General features: G+C 46.9%; 1 protein-coding gene across 2 annotated transcripts in view; it reads right to left on the bottom strand.

Annotated features, from left to right (window-relative positions):
* Positions 1–2,359, bottom strand: part of Pdlim1 (PDZ and LIM domain 1) — a 46,317-nt gene extending 43,958 nt beyond the window's left edge. Inside the window, exon 1 of one of the 2 annotated variants that reach the window (XM_038313169.2) lies at positions 2,156–2,359. In XM_038313169.2, coding sequence (XP_038169097.1) covers positions 2,156–2,251 — 96 coding nt within the window. In that variant the 5' untranslated portion in view covers positions 2,252–2,359. Of the gene's footprint in view, positions 1–1,730; positions 1,857–2,155 lie in introns of those variants that run through there. The other variant, XM_038313178.2, reaches the window with a different exon arrangement.
* Between the last annotated feature and the right edge of the window lie 15,442 nt (positions 2,360–17,801).

Genomic DNA, 17,801 nt, shown 5'->3' on the forward strand with positions numbered 1-17,801 from the left:
TTCAATGAAAGCACTTGCCAAAGGCATAATAAAGATTAGCTTCCCTTCAGAGCCGTATCCTCTCAGGTCTGAGAAGCTTGCATACGCATATGACATGTGCTCAATCAACGTGAGTGTGGAGTGTGAAAAAATACATGAATCGGGTGCGAGGGATGTAGCTCAGTTGGTAGAGTGCTTGCCTAGCATGGATGTCTAGGCTCAATCCCCTGAATCACATAAACCTCCCATGTTCCATATATCCCGGCACTCAGAAAGTGGAAGGCAGCAGGATCAGAAGTTCAAAGTCATCCTTGGCTACACACAGAGTTCAAAACCACCCTGAGATACATGAGTGTCTATCTCAAACAAGGAGTAAGATTAACAAATGCATGAAGGTCCGAAGCAATGGATTTGGAGTGTTTTCCACCCCACGCCACCTTCATTTCTACGATGTGCCGAATGCTTCACTGTGCTATATTATTAAGCTGGTGTTAAGGCTTTTAGAAGCAGCCAAAATGCCAACCCAAGACTACCCTTCCAACAGACTGCCAATATAGTCTCCCCTACTTAAAAAGAATGTTTCTTGGAAGTGGTGAGGCCTAACAGGTTAATTATAGACACAAAGAGCAGGAACAACTGGACTATGAGGTAACCAACTCCGAATATGCAGAGGCAATGCCCTTGATGGGCAAGCATTTGTATTCTGTCTGCAAGGATACACTAGGCACAGTCTAGTGCAGTCCTGGGCCAGGCTTGGTGTAAGAGCTCCAGACTGGGTAAGGCACAGTTCCCATACTTGAAAACTTTGACTGGAGGCTGAGAAAACAGTTCACATCTCCAAAAACAAAGAAATCTCTGGAAGACAAGATGGTCAAGTGGAAGACTCAGCCTTAATGTAGGCTGCCTGCTCATTTGGAATAGGGTAGTCAAAAGAGCCCATTGCTGGGCCAGGCCCACCTGTGACAAAGCCTGAGCAGCACTGCAGCTAGCAGAAAAACCAAGAAGAGGCAGGCACACTTCCACAACTCCCATCTAACTCCTTGGGCTGCTGGAAGCAGGGCCATCAGGATCTTTCTCTTCCGTCTCCATCCCAGAACCCCTCTAAGAAAAAGGGGGATATTTACAAGACTGGGAAAACAAGTTTAAGGTCAGTTTTAGCTAGAAAATGTACCAAAGAATAGAATGTGGTCCCTCTAGGCTATAGCTGCAGCTTTTCCCCCTCTCCATAATCAAAAGATATTTAATAACACACACACACACACACACACACACACACACACACACACACACCCCTTCTATCTGAAAGGGCTAAAAATGCTGACTAGCAGTGGGAAATAGTCCTTGTTTGTCCCAAATTACACGTCCAAAGTGTGGACCTTCAAATACGGAGCTCAGTCTCACATGGGGGTTACATTTCACTTGTGGGGACAGGTCTAGCAGCCTGCGATGGTCTCGGGCCCTCCCAGAGATGAGGCCGAGCTAAGAGGTTTTCCATCATGACCACCACGCACAAAGTTGGAATTACTCTTCCCAGAAGGAACCGGGCTTCTCACAGATAACCTGGAGGGCAGAAAGGTGATCTAACCACCTAAGGCAGGGCGGGACTATGAAGATTTATCTGGGGTTAATCTGGGGTTACTTTCCAAATTCCACTTTCCTATGGAAGGCTTTACGGAGCTGAAAACCAGCTACGGGTCAAACTTTAAGAGTGTAAAATAGTTTCAGTTCTCAGTTACAAGAATCCCACTTGCCTTCCAGGGAACTCCTCTGTACTCCCATTCACCTTCTAGGATTCTCTGCTGTTTCCAATCAGTTCTCCCCGACTCTTGCACAGTGAAGAGCAGGGCGTACTAACTCCCAGCGCGCGGGGTCTGCGGAGCTCCAAGTCTCCACGGGCACAAAGAGCGTCTGCGTGCCGGCAGCGCCACGCTTCCGGGGCGCAGGAAAAAAAAACTGTCGTTGGCCTTGGCACGGCACGCACGGAACCCGCTTGTCCCGGAGCGAGGTGGCGGGGAAGGGGGCGGTGGATGTCACCGTGCGCTCAGCGCACAGCACGTCTCGTACTCACCGCGGCAATCGCCGCGGGGCTCCAACCACCCCGACTCCCCTCCGCACGCAGCGCGCCGCCACCCTACGGAAGCGCCCCGTTCCCACGCGTGTCCCAAGACACTCTTACCCGGGAAATGGCGAGAGGTTGCTCGAAGTCCTTGCCGCCCACGAGGCGGAAACCCCAGGGTCCCGAGCCCTGGAGGACAATCTGCTGGGTGGTCATGGCTAGGCACAGTCGGAGGGGGACAGACGGGCAAGGCACAGAACAGTACGGCGCTCAGGGCTCCCAGAGCAGCTGTCTGAGAAAGAGCGCGCGGCGCGGGTTGGGAGATCCTGGGGCGGGCGGGACGCGAGCGAGGGCGGGGACAGATCCGCCCCCGGCCGTGTCGCTGCAGCTCCGCCCGGCCTGCGCCACCACTCCCAGTACCTCTACAGACTCAGGTCGGCGGGTTGGGTTCTGCGGCTCCACCCAGCAGCCCCGCGCGTCCTCCTGCAGCTCCTCCGCCCTACCCACAACCGTCCTGCCACTCCCAGCCCAGAGGGCGCGATGGTGAGACGTGAACCGTGTCACTACCCACAGGGGACCCTACAAAACCACGCAGTGTTTTGCAAAATCCGAAAAGTGCTGAGCTAAGTCAAGAGTCGTTTTCACTTTTGCTTTTGGGAAAAGGTAGAGAGGTGGGAATCGGTAGATAGGTTTAAGGGGCGTTTTCAGGTGACCTCACGTGACGTTGTTACAAAGAAGGTTCTCTAGTCTTTTTAGAGATGGAGTAATTGAGGCTGCCTGAGGTTAAAAAGACACCCCTAAGGCTACACAACAGTTTGGGGTTGCTACTGACTCACTTCCCAGGCTCCTTGGGCCACGCTGGAAGTTTTCCAATGCTAGTAAGACTATAACAGGAGATGGGGGTTATAATCAGGCTCAACAACTTTCTCAGAAACCTTTCCTCCAGGGGGGTGGGGGGTGGGGGGAGTTGGAACTGGAGGCAGGTTTTGATCTTCCCAACAGTTTAATTCTGAAGTCCTGGGTGGGCCAATGCCTGGAAAGCGGTGAGCGAACACTCCTGGGTCCTTAGCTTCCTAACAATTTCTCCTGTGAACTATCCCAGAAGCACATTCTCAAACCATACTAAGCCACAGTTCCTGTTGTCCACCGTAAGTAAAAACCCAAACCTCCAGAATGACTTCAATCAGTTGTGATCTGTCTCCTCCAACCTTGGTCACACAGGCCTCTTACTCAAAGCTTTGCCACCAGGCCTTCAGCAGGGCTACCCTTTTTTTGTACAGATATCATCTTCTTAATAAGGCCATTTCTGAGAGCCATTTACACATCCTCTATCTACCCTGCCTTGGTTTTTTCCGTCACTGTCTAATCTGCTTGTTTGTTTGTTCCACTCACATTCCTAAGCACTAGTTTCAAGACCGGAAGGGTTTTTATCGGGCAAACTGCGTGCGCACTGCTGTGTTCCCCGGCCAGAACCACCACTTGATGGATGGGCCAACCTCAGGACCACCGAGTCCCTCTGGACACCACAGTTTTCCTGGTTCCCATTCTTTCTGAAAGCTGGACCCGGGTTGAATGAATTTGTAAAATAAACGGCTCAGTGTGCTCTTATCATTCAGGCTATCCTTCTGTGGCGCTCTGCGCACAAACTGACACAGGAAAGGATAGTCCGGTCTTTCACCCAGCACAAACACCTATGTTCGGGAAGAGCTTGCTCATTCTCACGAATCGAGTTCTTCCCTGCTTTCTAGATCAGATCTTCTTAAATGTTTTCCATTTTCAACTCCTTTTCACCCAGAAAAAATTTCCCCCAAGTATAAAGGAATATATAATAGGTGTATGCACCATTTACTGAAAAGCATAACCCCGTTTATTTTAAGTTAGGACAATGACTCTGTCAATTAAGTGTTTGACTTAAATATGTGAGAACCTGAATTTGATCCCCAGAACTCATGTGAAAGGTTGCATTCAGTGACAGCCTGAAATCCCAGCCACTGCAGGATGGTTGGTGGGAATGGACTCCCGGGGGCCCCCCCCAATCAGCTAGTCTAGTCTGCTGGGTGAAGTTCTAGGCCAATGAAAATCCATCTCAGACAAAATGTGGAAGGCACCTGAGGAATGACACCAAGGTTATCCTCTGACCTCCACATGTATGCTCATACATGTGCATACATACTGCACCCACACATACATATCCCCACACAGGAACAGACACACACAAAAATCTTTTAAAGCTATTCTTTAGTATACACATAATTTTACTACTTATTAATGACAAAAACGAATTTACCTGCTACCTATGAGACAGATGTGCTTGTTGACTTTTACATAAAGAATTAAACCCCTGCTGAATATTCGATATGATAGGACATAGGGTAGCTTCATCATTTTCCTGAGTTGATTGATATTTTGATTTCATAATTGTCAGGGCCAAGAATGCCACATTGCATCATGGCATTGTACAAAATGACAGGAATGTGTGTCTTGGGACACTCAAGCAATTGCTGGGGATTCTGTCCTAATCCCAATCTAACATTAATTGCAGGTTTTTTTTTTATGAGACTCGAGTCAACCATTCAAACAGCAATTTATTATGATTTTTATATGGTGTATGTGTGTAATCATGCACATATTACAGCCTGTCTGTGGAGATCATAAGATAATTTATGGGAGTCCATTCTCTCCTTCCCCTTGTAGATTTTGGGGTTCAAACTCAGTGGTTCGGTGTGGTGACAAAAGCCTAAATCTACCCAATGGATCCATCTTCCTGGCCCTTGGTTTTCATTTTTGGAGAGAAGGTCTTACCGTATATCAAGGCTAGCCTTGAACTTGCAGACATTTGCCTGCTTCTGCCCCTCAAAGACTGAGATTGCAGGCATAAGTCACCACACCTGGCTCTGCATAACCATGTTTATATGTAAGAGTAACTGCATTCAATGCCCAATATTGAAAAAAACAAGCAAACAGTAAGGTGCTGGTGCTTTATTGCTATGCAGAATTTGGTAGCATCAGCAAATGTCACCGATTTAGCAGTCTTGAATATATTGTGTCCTAGTGAGAGGAGGCTGAAAGGCCACAGCTTCTGTGCCCTCAAGGGCAGGGCACAGCCTCTGTGCCCCTCAAGGGCAGGGCATGCCTCTTATTCACCCAGGTTTCCTGCCAGCCTGGATCTGTTGCACAGTAGGTGTCGATGATATGTTTCCACTCCACGCAGCTTTGTTTGTATGCAGACAGAGAGTGGGTGAGGGCTGTCCCCATTTGCTTTGTTATTATATGTCCCCAGTTGTTGTCTAGGTCTACAGAACAAGACCTACACAAAGCCAATGCTTTCAACCTCTCGGGGCACTGATTCCAAAGGCATGATTTAAAAGAAGAAGTTCTATGCATACAGCTACTTATGGCAAAATGCTCAGGCCAGCGAATAACAAAAATGAGATTGCGTAATATGACCACATGAAAAAAAGAGTGTGCAACATGAAAATGCTAGCCCCGAAGACTACCAAGAAAGTGTCCTCAAACGACCTAGGGAGTGGTGGCGGCTCTAGAGCGCACAAGAGATCTCATAGTCACTCCTCAAAAAAAGTTTAAAATATGTGAAATGAATGGAATAAAATTATTTGTATACCATGAGTTTTTTTTTTTTAAAAAAAAAAAACCTGTATCTAGCTGGGGGGAGAAAAAAAACCTATGAGAAAACTCAGAAGAAAACTTTGCATTAGTGAGAATTTTCAAAGCTGGTTCCCTGGAGTGGTGATGCAGTTTTCAGGACCAACCAAATGGCTCCAGATCCCAGGATGTAGGACAAATGCTAATCTTCCTCAGGGTGGGGACCTTACGACCTGATCTCCTCGATCTCCTCTTCCTTCCCTAAGCATCCACCGCTAAGCAAGAAGCACACATCAGAAAACATGGCTGGTTAGAAACTACAGGGAAACCCTGTCTCGAAAAAACAAAAAAAAAAAAAAAAAAAAAGAAAAGAAAAGAAAAAAGAAAACATGGCTGGCTCTAAACGTGGGCTTACCTTAGAAGCAATTACTTATTTATCCACAATTAACAGTCCCCTCGGACCGTTTTTTGACTCCTGCCCCCAACATGGCCTCAAACAACCTCTGAACTTTAACCGCCTTGTTAATATAAAGCATTCCATAGAGTTTGTTGTCCTAAACACCCTTCAACAAACATCTGGGTATTGGGAAAAGAGGAGACTGCAGGAGGAATGGAATGAGAAGGAAGAGGAGGGCCAAGCGACTGTGCCCCAGGAACCCGAGTGGGGGAGGGAGCACAGTGGATCTCCCCACCCAAGCTGATTGGGCGGCTAACAGAGGTTGTCCATTCTGCCGCAGGCCTTTGCTGAACTGACCACGCCCACACTCAGGCGTGGGACAATACTGAGTCAAAAGTCTCCTTGAAGACCAGAAGGTGTGTACGGCTGTGCTTGGCTACAGTCTAAGCATAGTCTCTTCCTCTCCACAAGTTCTGGACTGGCTCAGGGAACTTGGCTAAGGTCAGGCTGTTTGTGACTAAACCAGGATTGACCCCGGAGCTCGGCGACTGTTGCTTGATCCCCTCCAGCCGTGCTGAGCACTTCCAGCCCAGGGGCGGGAGAAACGACGTATGGTCCGGGCTGGACCTGTGAGTCAACTCGGATACTAGCGAGGCCAGAGCTACCTGGGCAGCGACAGGACCCGTGGAAAGTCTGGACGCGGCTATGCACGGTGCCGGGTGCCCATATCTTCCTGGCCCAACACAAGTGCCACTACCTGTCACAGGACTCAGTCAAATAACGTCTGAGGGACTGAAACGTAAACTTGCAAAACCAACACAATTTGCCCACTGGTCCTAACCCGCGCGACTCAACCCTGCTCCTTGTTTTACGAGGCCCTTGCTGGTACCCCACCAGCCGCTTGTCCTTCAGCCTTGCTGCTGACAAGCTTGGCTGACAGACACAAGGGTGCGGATTCCGCAGGAGACCGAGCTCCTGATTTGTCTTTTCGCTTGCTTCCTGTTCTCCTTAGGAGAGAATCTTGAAGTGGCCTCTCAGGATTGGGCGCTTCTCAGATTTCAATTGCATAGAGCATGCTCCGGGCACCTCTAACCATAAGAACACCTGCGAGCCAAACTTGACTGTCCTATCTTCCGGGCTGGTGAGGGTGTGAGCCTATGAATTGGGATGTCAGAGGACAGTGGCCATCTATACCTAGCAGAGGAAGAATTAAGGAGCCAGCCCCAAGGGCTCTGAGTGTGCTGTCCGCAGGTCTTTTGGGCATCATCACACCCAGGGAGTTGTTTTCTGAGGGAGAGAAAGGCGTGTGCCAAAAAGAAAGCAGGAAGGAAAAAAGGGAAGAAAAGAATGGAAGGAATTTAAGAAAAGATCACATTACTATTGTTCAGTCAAGTATGTGGTGGTACAAGCCTGTAATCCCAGCTGGTGAGAGATGAAGGCAGGAGGATCAGAAAGTTCAAAACCAGTCTTGGATACATAATTCTAGGCTAGCCTAGACTACATAAGACCCTGTCTCAAAAATTAAGAAAAAAGAAATCCCACAGTAAACAACAAAAGCACATTTTTCATATCTTGTATAAGTATTTCTGTGGCCACAGACAAATATACACACATACATTTATTGTGAAATATTAGTTGAAGATATGTTACATTCATTTATGCTGTAGAATATTTGCTTAATGATGCAAAGATGTGTTGCACTTGTTTAACTTTGTGAAGCTGTGTTACTTTGCCTGTCTAAAACACCTGATTGACCTAATAAAGAGCTGAACAGCCAATGGCCAGGCAGGAGAAAAGATAGGCAGGGCTGGGCAGGCAGAAATAATAAATAGAAGGGAAAATCTGGGAAGAAAGATCTAGGAGGAAGAACAAGAAAAAAAAGGAGAGGAGGACCCAGTTACACAGCAAACCATGAAGAAGTAAATAAAGAAATATAGAATAGAGAAAGATGAAATCCCAGAGGCAAAAGGTAGATGGAATAATTTAAGAAAAGCTGGCTAAAAATAAGCCAGGCTAAGGCCAGACATTCTTAAGAAAAAATAAGCCCCAGAGAATTTATTTGGGAGCTGGGTGACAGCCCCCCCCCCCAAGAGTAAAGATCAAAAAAAAAAAACCAAAATAAACAACCAACTATGTGTACAAACATCCTTCGCATCTCTTCGTATCTAGAGAAACTCCAGAACTCTAAACGTGGGACTTTATCAAACACAGAGCCACACGCTGACAAGGAAGGCAAGATGCTTGGGGTCCGGGTTTCCCTTCAGGCTCTAGTCTAATGCTCAGGTAATAACAGCCCTCCTGCAGTAAGCAGTGCCCTGAGCTGGAGCAGGTGCTGGGTGCTCAGCATACGCCAATACACTTCAGCAAGGTTAGGGCCAAGGAATGGAGAGGCAGAGGAGCTACAGAGACCAGAGGAGGCAAAAGGTTACTCAGAGCACCCAGGGCTCCAGACAACCCCTCACGCCCTCTGGTCACAGAGGGGAAAGTGACCAGATCTTCCTGTGCCATTGGCAGAAACACAAGAGCAGCTGTTAAGAAACTTTGGCTTTTGAAGGCTGCTAGGGCAGGGAAGTGTCCCCTGATAACTTGTCCGTGTTCCAGTGAACAACCCTACACTTTGGGGCCCTACTGATTGAGGGTGAGGGAAAAAGAACATGCGATGGAGGGGATGTGGCATGTGGTGTGTCTGGGAGGAGTTGGAGTGTGGGGCTGATTTGACAAAAATACACTGTGGATATGGATGAAGTCCTCAAATAATAATTTTGTTTTAAGTATAAGCAGAAGCACCAGGTAGTGGTGATGCACGCCTTTAGGCCCAGTACTCGGTAAGGAGAAGCAGGCGTATCTCTGTGAGTTCAAAGCCAGCAGCCTGATTCTAGGACAGGCAGGGATACACAAAGAAACCCATCTCAAACACACATACATACATACATACATACATACATACACACACATACACATACATACATACATACATACATACACACATACACACACATACATACATACATACATACACATACATACACACATACATACATACACACATACACATACATACACACACATACATACACACACATACATACATACATACACACACATACACACACATACATACATACACACATACATACACATACATACATACACACACATACACACATACACACATACACACATACACACACATACACACACACATACACACACATACATACATACATATGTATAAGCAAAAGTATGGAATGGGAGAGATGGCTCAGTGCTTAAGATCTCCTGTTGTTCTTTCAGACAGGCTTGATTTCCAGCACCCACATGGCAGCTCACAACCATCTGTAACTCCAGTTCCAGGAGATCCAGCACCCTCTTCTGGACTCTGTCAACACTAGACACACATAGACATACATGCAAGCCAAACATACTTACACACAAAATAAAAATAAATCTAAAATTTTAAAAATTTGAATCTCTTAAAGTATAAGCAAAAGCAAACAGGCCATTCTAGGGAACAGACAGAATAAGCAAGGTCATAAATAAGAGGGGTTGGAAGGGTCTTCTCAAATGGCATTGCTGGAGCAGGCTAGATATTTTGGTAGGAGGGCTCCAAACGCCAGTGAGCCAATGGGCCATGCAGTGGGAACACGCAATGGCTCTCCTTTATTCCCTTCTCATTCCATCCCCCGCTCTGTGAATCCTTTCTTCCCAGCCAAGTCCATTTCCTTTCAGTGATGGTCTCTGCCGCTGGCCTGGTCTGGCCGTAGCTGATACTGAAGCTACCTATCTATTTATAGAGTTTGAGGACGGATAGAGGACACTAGGGCAGTTTCCACGAGGTCGGGGCTCCTAGAGAGTAGTTTCCAGTCTGCTGCGACCTACCTACTCTCTGTGGGTCCAACTTTTTTCTGTTCCTTCCAAAACTCTGTTCCTTTGTGCCTGGCCACTCTTTAGCTAATGCCAGCACTGCCGTTCAGTGAGATCAGAGCCAGAGACCAGCTGGCAGTGACAATATTGATCCCAGGTCCTGAGGCCTATTTCCCTCATACGAACCACATCCAGGAAGGAGAGAAGCTCACCGTCATCATTGAGCAATGTGCCCTTAGGTTGTCTACTCTAACCCCCAGTCCTAGCCACTTAACCTTTAACACTTACCCACTGGCGAACCCAGTGAATTTATGAAGAGCAGAGGTAGGAAGAGAGGACGCAGACAGAGGTCTGAGGTAAAGAGGACAGAAAACAATGTGGTGGGATAAGGAGCGTGAGGATAGTCCTGGCTAAAGGTCAGCTCCCTGAGAACAGGGTAGAAAGACAGTTGTGCCGTGGTCATGCACGTGGCATAGGCTTGTGATTCCAACACGTGGAACGTGGAGACGAAAGGATTTAAAGGCCAGCCTGGGCTACAAGAGCTTGAAAAAAAGTGGGGGGAGGCAAGGAAGAAGGGGGGAGATTTTGGTACTGTTCAGACTATTTTGCTTTTTTGTCTCAGTCAATACCTATTTATTGAATGATTCTCATTTTTTAAATTTTTTTAAATGTGTTCTGAGTTTCAAACCAAGACAAGCGCGAGAATTACTATGTTCTTAAAGCAGCAATGTCATAAAATAAAGAAATATTAAGACTAAACAGAGCAGCTGAGCTGTGGTGGCACACACCTTTAATCCAAGCACTTGGGAGGTCGACGGACAGATCACTGAGTTCAAGGCTGCCTAGTCTACAAAGCAGTTCCCAAACTGCCAAGGCTACACACACTCAGAAACTTTGTCTCAAAAAAAAAAAAAAAGAAACAAAATAACAAGAAAAAAAGTCAGAAAAGATTAAAGAGAGTAGAGACAACCCATATGTGATAGCAGGTGCTAAACTCCGACTATACTGGAAGTGAAAGCTGCCGACAAGGGTGTCACTGAATCCCCTGACAAAATCAGGTTTATCTGGTAGGTTAAAGGCATCACATCAACATCTAACTTGTTGGTTGATATAGGACTGTAGTAATATAAAAGAATATTCCTAAGCCTTAGGAAATACATACTGGCAAAGTTAGGGATAAAGAGCTTCAACTTCTCAAATAGTTAAGAAAAAAAAAAAGCTACGTATAGATAAGTAGAATGTTGAGTTGGAGATGTAATGTCACAGGAGTGATGAGAAAAACCATCTCCAGAAGACTGATTGGACCGAAGACCTGTGTAAGGTGGGCGGTGACGCCCTCTAGCATCTGGAGAGAGAGAGAGAGAGAGAGAGAGAGAGAGAGAGAGAGAGAGAGAGAGAGAGAGAGAGAGAGAGAGAGAGAGAGAGAGAACATTCCAGGTGAGGCCAGAGTGAATTAAAGGAGAAAACAAGGTTGGCCTGGTAACCAGCAAGGAGGCCACGGGGCTTAAGCTGAGTAGTTGAAAAAGTAGAGGGAACTGAAGTCAGAGAGACAGGAGCCCAAGTGGACAATCCAGGGGAAGCATCTGAGAGCCACGGAGAAAGACAGGTGCCCCGAGGGCCTTGCATAGAGGATTGATAAAATGGACGTGTTCTCCACGGTCTGATTACTAACCTGAAAACAGATGGAAGGGCTCGGGTAGCTCAGTGTATAAGTGACTGACTTGCAAGCATGAAGACCTGAGTTCAAGCCCCAGAATCCATGTGAAAAAAACCAGGGGCAGTGGCATACATACCCTTGTAATCCTGGGTCTGGAGAGACAGAGGCAGGCCGATCCTTGGCTCACTCAAAAGTCAGCCTAACCTACTCGAGTAAGAGACCATGTCTCAAAAACTGAGATAGGTGGCTCCTGAGGAAAGACACCTGAAGTTGTCTTGACCTTCGTGCATAAGCACACACAGGTTCACCTGCGCATACACACATATACACACACAAAAGCAAAAAAGAAAATGGATGGATGAGCATCAAGACGCGGAAGGATCCATGAGTAAGCTGCCACAGTGGTTCTCAACACGCGGGTTGTGACCCCTTTGGGGTTGAACAATCCTTTCACAGGGGTCGCCTAAAACCATAAGGGAACACAGACGTTTACATTATGACTCATAGCCATAGCAAAAGTACAGCTAAGAAGTAGCAACAAAGATAATCTTATGGTTGGGGGTCACTACAATGTGAGGAACTGAAGTAAGGGGTCACAGCATTAGGAAGGTTGAGAACCTCGGTGTTAGAGTAACCCGAGTGAGAGACCATCATTGGCTTGGACCCAGATCCAGGGGCAGAGGCTTCTGAATAGCGCCTAGATTCTGCCTTTATTTTAAAGTACTTCCTGATGGACAGGAGGTAAAGCGCAGGAGGCTCGGCAAGGATGACTCAGTCCTTGGCCTGAACAGCAGCTACAGGACGGAACTGCCATTCACTGGAAGGGTGGGTGGGTGGGTGGACGTCAGAGATGCAGCTTTTGAGAATATATATTCTTAGGGAGATTTAGTTGCAGAGATAGTGAAGTCTCAGACGCTCATTAAATACTTCAGTTGAGATGTGGAGCAAGAAGTTAGAAGTAGGAGTTTGGACTTTCAAGGGAAAGGCCTGGGCAAGGAACCAGCATATAGGGGAAATTGAAAGACCAGAGATAAGAAGGGCTCCAGGGAGAAGAGAAGGCTGCAGAGAGTGGGTGTGGGAAATGAGGAGCAGCTAACAAAGACGGCTGAGAAGGAACCAAGGAAGTACAGTAAGGTCAAGAGGGGGCGGCCTGGAAGTCAGTGAAGAGCATGCCTGATGGAGGAAGGAGCCATGACATGTTCAGTGCTGCCCAAAGATAGATGCAAAGATAGATAAGATTTAACGCTATGACAGTCCCTAGGGTCTTGAAGATAATCCTGACTGCACAGGGTCCAAGAGGGAGTGAGAAGGAAGAACTGCAGATACTAAGTATAGACTGCTCCTTGGGAGACGCTTTTCTGTAAAGGAATGAACAAAACAAGAATGAGGTAATAGCTGTGGAGAACAGGTTTTTCTTTTGTTTCCCCTTCAAGTGAAAAGGGGGCTCAGCCACCTCTGCAGGGTCATGCAAGGTTGCTGTAATTGTCCAGGGGCCACTTCATTGTTCCTAGGCAAACAGGGCACCATTGTTACTCTTCTTTCTTGGCCTGACCTTGCCCTGGGCTGACCCTTTAATGTCCCTGTGTTGGAGCTTAACTTCCTGTCTATCACATCTTAAAGCAACTGCCTTGAAAGCTCTATTCATCTCCTCAGAGTCCTTTCTGCTTGTTTCATCTGACCTTCTTTTCCCTTAATTTTGTAGATGTCCTTTTTAGTTCAGTATCTACTGTGAACTTGTCCTCTCTCCCTCCTTTCCTCCCTTCCTCTCTTTGTCTCTCTCTCTGTGTCTCTCTCTCTGTCTCTCTGTCTCTGTCTCTCTCTGTCTCTCTCTCTCGTGCATGTGCATGCGCGCGCGCGCGCGCACACACACACACACACACACACACACACACACTCTCATCCCATGGCCCCATCCTTGACTCTTGAACACTTTCTTCTTGATACTTTGGAAATTCAAAACCATACTCAAGCTCATTCAGCTACAACCAGCCTTCCAGGCTGAAGGTGAGGAGGTCACCTCTCTAAACCCACAGTAATTTTCTAGGTTGGAAACGTTTTATCATAGGAAAGTCTAGAGGGTGCCTTCAGTTAAAGCAGGGCAGAGGGTCTTCCAGGGAGCAAGGAGCAAACCAAAGCTAATTCTGAAAGACTGACAGGTCCCATATTGACTGACAGGAATGTGTTTCAAAACCCTCAACTTCACCTTAGGCTTTGATCTAGCGACTCTGTTCCAGGAATTTAGGGGAATGTAGTCATTCAGGAACTAACAGTATGTCAAAGGTGTTTATCACAGTTTCCCATAATTACAAAATCCTGGAAACATAGCAAATGTCATTAATAGAGAATTGTTTAATGCATCAGGGCCCATTTCTTCCAAGGAATATCAGTTGTCATCAACCTGGTGACACAGAGACCAATGACTGAACAGCGTCGAAAAGGAGTTTTTTTTTTTTTTTTTTTTTTTTTTTGGTTTTGGTTTTTCGAGACAGGGTTTCCCTGTAGTTTCTAGAGCCTGTCCTGGAACTAGCTCTTGTAGACCAGGCTGGCCTCGAACTCAGAGATCCGCCTGCCTCTGCCTCCCGAGTGCTGGGATTAAAAGCGTGCGCCACCACCACCCGGCTCGAAAAGGAGCTTATTGTAGCACAAATAAGAAAAGCCCTGACAATATTGAGGTTCAAGCTAAAGACCAGAAAAGCAAAAGAGCCAAGCCACTAGAGAAGTCTTAGCTCTACCAAGGCTGGGTGACTGCAGACTGAGCCTCTGTCTTCCGTCTTCTAGTCCCGCTGGTGCTGGGATTAAAGGCATGAGCCACCACCGCCTGGATCTGTTTCATCATTGATCTTGTGCACTCACAGAGATCTGTTGGCTTCTGCCTCCCGAGTGCTGCCATTAAAGGTGTGTGCCACCACTGCCTGGCCTCTAGTGGCTCCGCTCTACCCTCTTGTTTTTAGGCAAGCTTTATCTCCAAAACATGAATAAAATATCACTATGGTTGATCACTATGGTTGATGACGCAGCTGGTGAAAAAAGATCACTGGATACAGGTATTGCACCTCTATCAAACACAGATTGAGGCATTATCAGAATTTTAATTGCATACATTTCCCATTTACTTCTTAAAAATGTTAACTAATACTTTGTGCTCTTTCATTTTTATTTGTTTTTCATCAGGATCTCTTATATAGTCCTGGCTTGTCTCAAACTCACTACTTTTTACATTTTTTTAAAAATATTTTTTTTATGGTTTGTTTAACTTTATTTTATGTGCATTGGTGTGAAGGTGTCAGATCCCTTGCAACTGGATCTTCAGACAGCTGTGAGCTGCCATGTGGGTGCTGGGAATTGAACCCGGGTCCTCTGGAAGAGCAGTCAGTACTCTTAACCACCAAGCCATCTCTCCAGCCCCCTACTTTTTACATTTTTGTTTGCTTTGGTTCAGTTTTAGTTTTTTTGTTTTTTTTTTTTTAAAACAGTCTCATATGAACCAGGCTTGCCTTGAACTCCTAATCCTCTGGTTTCCACCTCCTTCATGCTGGGATTAGAAGCCAGTGCTACCATTCTTGGTTTATTTTATTATTTTCTTTTATTGAGTGTTTTAGTTTGTATCTTAGAATAGCCAGGAACTCACTATGTGACCCAAGTTGGTCTTGAACTTATAGCAATCCTCTGCTTTTATAGATTACAGGACTGAGCTGTATTGTTTAATTTAGAAAGTACAAACAAGTAATTTGCCAAGGAGTACAGTTCAAACAAACAGATTAGATAGAGTTGCCCAGGCAACAGATGGAGGAAGGGGATCCCAATCCTCTCACATTGTTTACCTCCAGGAAGCAACTTCTTGGCAACTAGGAGCAAGCACAGGATTGCTTCCAGCCAGTGAGGTGCCTGGAGGACTTCTGGAAATGATTTTTCTTCCTCGGGCGGGGGAAGCACACAAAGAAAAACTGTATGTTCCATGTTGTATCCTACTTCATCATCTAGATGTCAGTATAGCCGATGTGATGCTTAGAATTGCCAGGCAACCAGACTGTCATCATGAGAGAATGGCCAAAAGAATCAGAAATTTTAGCCAGAGTCCTATCATCTGTGAAGTAATGATACCCATCGGGGTCACATGAGCTGCCATTTGTTGGATCATTTATCACTGGTTACTACAGCTAAGGTCTTTATTGGTTTTTCAAGATAGGGTTTCTCAGTAGCTGTAGAGCCAGTCCTGAAACTGTAGACCAGGCTGGCCTTGAACTCACAAAGACCTACCTGCCTCTGCCTCCTGAGTGCTGGGATTATAGGTATGCACCACCACTGCCCGGCTAACAACTAAGGTCATTTTTAAAAAACACAAATCTTTGGAAATTTCATATCATGTACCCCAGTTCTTCTCACCTCCCAGTTCCTCCATATCTGCCCTCACCCCTACATTATGTCTCCCACAAAATTAATTAAAACAAAACAACAACAAAGAAAAATCACCTCCTTCCTCTTTTTTTGCAACACCTCTTCACTCATCCTAGTGGCATTGGGAGCTGCGGTGTGCCACACAGTGTACCCTTGTGTCCAATGAGCCACCTACAAAATGTCCATTGCAATGAGTCATTGGTCTGGTTCAAGGACTCTGGCACATCACCATCACTGGACCCTCTTCAAAAGTCCTCTCCGAGATCCTGCTGTAGCCCCAAGTCACAGAGATTCTACGGTTATCATTCCTCAGGACTGGTCCCTTCACACACGCCATCAGGTCATAGATGGGGTAGATGCTAAAACAGGCCAACCCAAGGCCCAAGATGTGGGTCTGGGTAGTCCAGGCCACTGGGACCACGCCATGAGGCAAAGGGCAGAGCAAGCTCTCCTCAGCCCATGCTAACAGGGCCAGCTCTCCTGCAACCATGGTGACAGGTGAGACTATCGCTCTCAAGTGGTGGGTGGAGGAAGGGCAGCTCTCCTGCTGCAGTGTCCAGTGAGGGGCAGGGCCAACTATCCCAGGGCCAGAGAAGAGCAAGGGCTGGGTTGGCTCAGATGGCCCTTTGATTTCAACACACATAGTTTCTAGTACCCCTTGTGGTAAAATGGACCATGAAAATCATCACGGAGCCAGTGCAGTGGGAACATGGACCCAGACATGCCCTCAGCAGCGGCTAGGGCACAGACCACACCATGGCCCCGGTGGCAACACAGGCCACGCAGATCAGTATATTCCCAGCAGCAGCAAGGCCTTCAGAGACCAACAAGGTCTCAAGTGGCTTTCTAGACCCTGGGCATCCGCTCAGTCCTGGTGACAATAGGAGCCATGGACATCAATCTAGACCTTGGCTGCTGCTGGGTCACAGACCCAGACATGGCCCACAGCAGCAGCCTGGGCCTGGAAGCCACGATGGTCCCTTGTGGCAGTGCAGCCCACACAGATTGTTATGGCCTTGGTGACAGCGTGGCCCTCAGACACCAACAGGTTGTGGCCCAGACCCTGAACATCCATGTTGCCTTTGTTGGTACCATAGGCCACAGACATCAACACAGAACCCGGTTGTACTAGGACCATGGACCCAGACATGGTCCTTGGTAGCAGCCAAGGCTTGGATGTCATCACGGCCACAGGTGGCATGCAGGCCACTCATATTGGCATGGCTCCCATGGCAGTGTGGTCCTTGGACACCATCATGGCCCCAAAGGTGTTGTGTTTATTTTTATTTTATGTGCATGAGTGTTTTGTCTGCATTATGTAAGTGTACTATGTGTGTGCCGTCTTTACAGAGGCCAGAAGAAGGCATCTGACCCCTTGGGATTGCAGTTATAGATGGTTGTGAGCCATCATGTGGGTACTGGGACCCAGGTCCTCTGGGAAAGCAGCCAGTGTTCTTAACCACTAAACCATTTCTCCAGCCTCTTAAAGTCACTTTTACCTGACTAAGAAAATAAGAGCAAAAGTTCTTGGTGACCTTCAACTATAGCACTGCACGAGGGGACCCAGGCAAGAGGTGACAAAGAGTTAGTGTGTGGTAGCAAAGAAGAAGAGGCATGAAGCTGAACCAAACTCCCAAGAGGCTGTGATGAGAAAGATGGCATGGAATCAATGGGGGCACAGGAAGATTTCTTCTGTGCCATTACATTACTGTTGTGCCAGCCCTAGCAGGGAGTGACAGGAACCTTTCATCAAACTCTCAGTGCTTAAGCATGGTAGGCACTCAGCAAAGTGTCATCCCTGTTATGTTTGTTTCATGATGTACTAGAGATGCTGTAGTCTTTTGGTAAAC

The sequence above is a fragment of the Arvicola amphibius genome, chromosome 1 (assembly GCF_903992535.2).
Source record: "Arvicola amphibius chromosome 1, mArvAmp1.2, whole genome shotgun sequence".
NCBI classification, from domain to species: Eukaryota; Metazoa; Chordata; class Mammalia; order Rodentia; family Cricetidae; genus Arvicola; species Arvicola amphibius.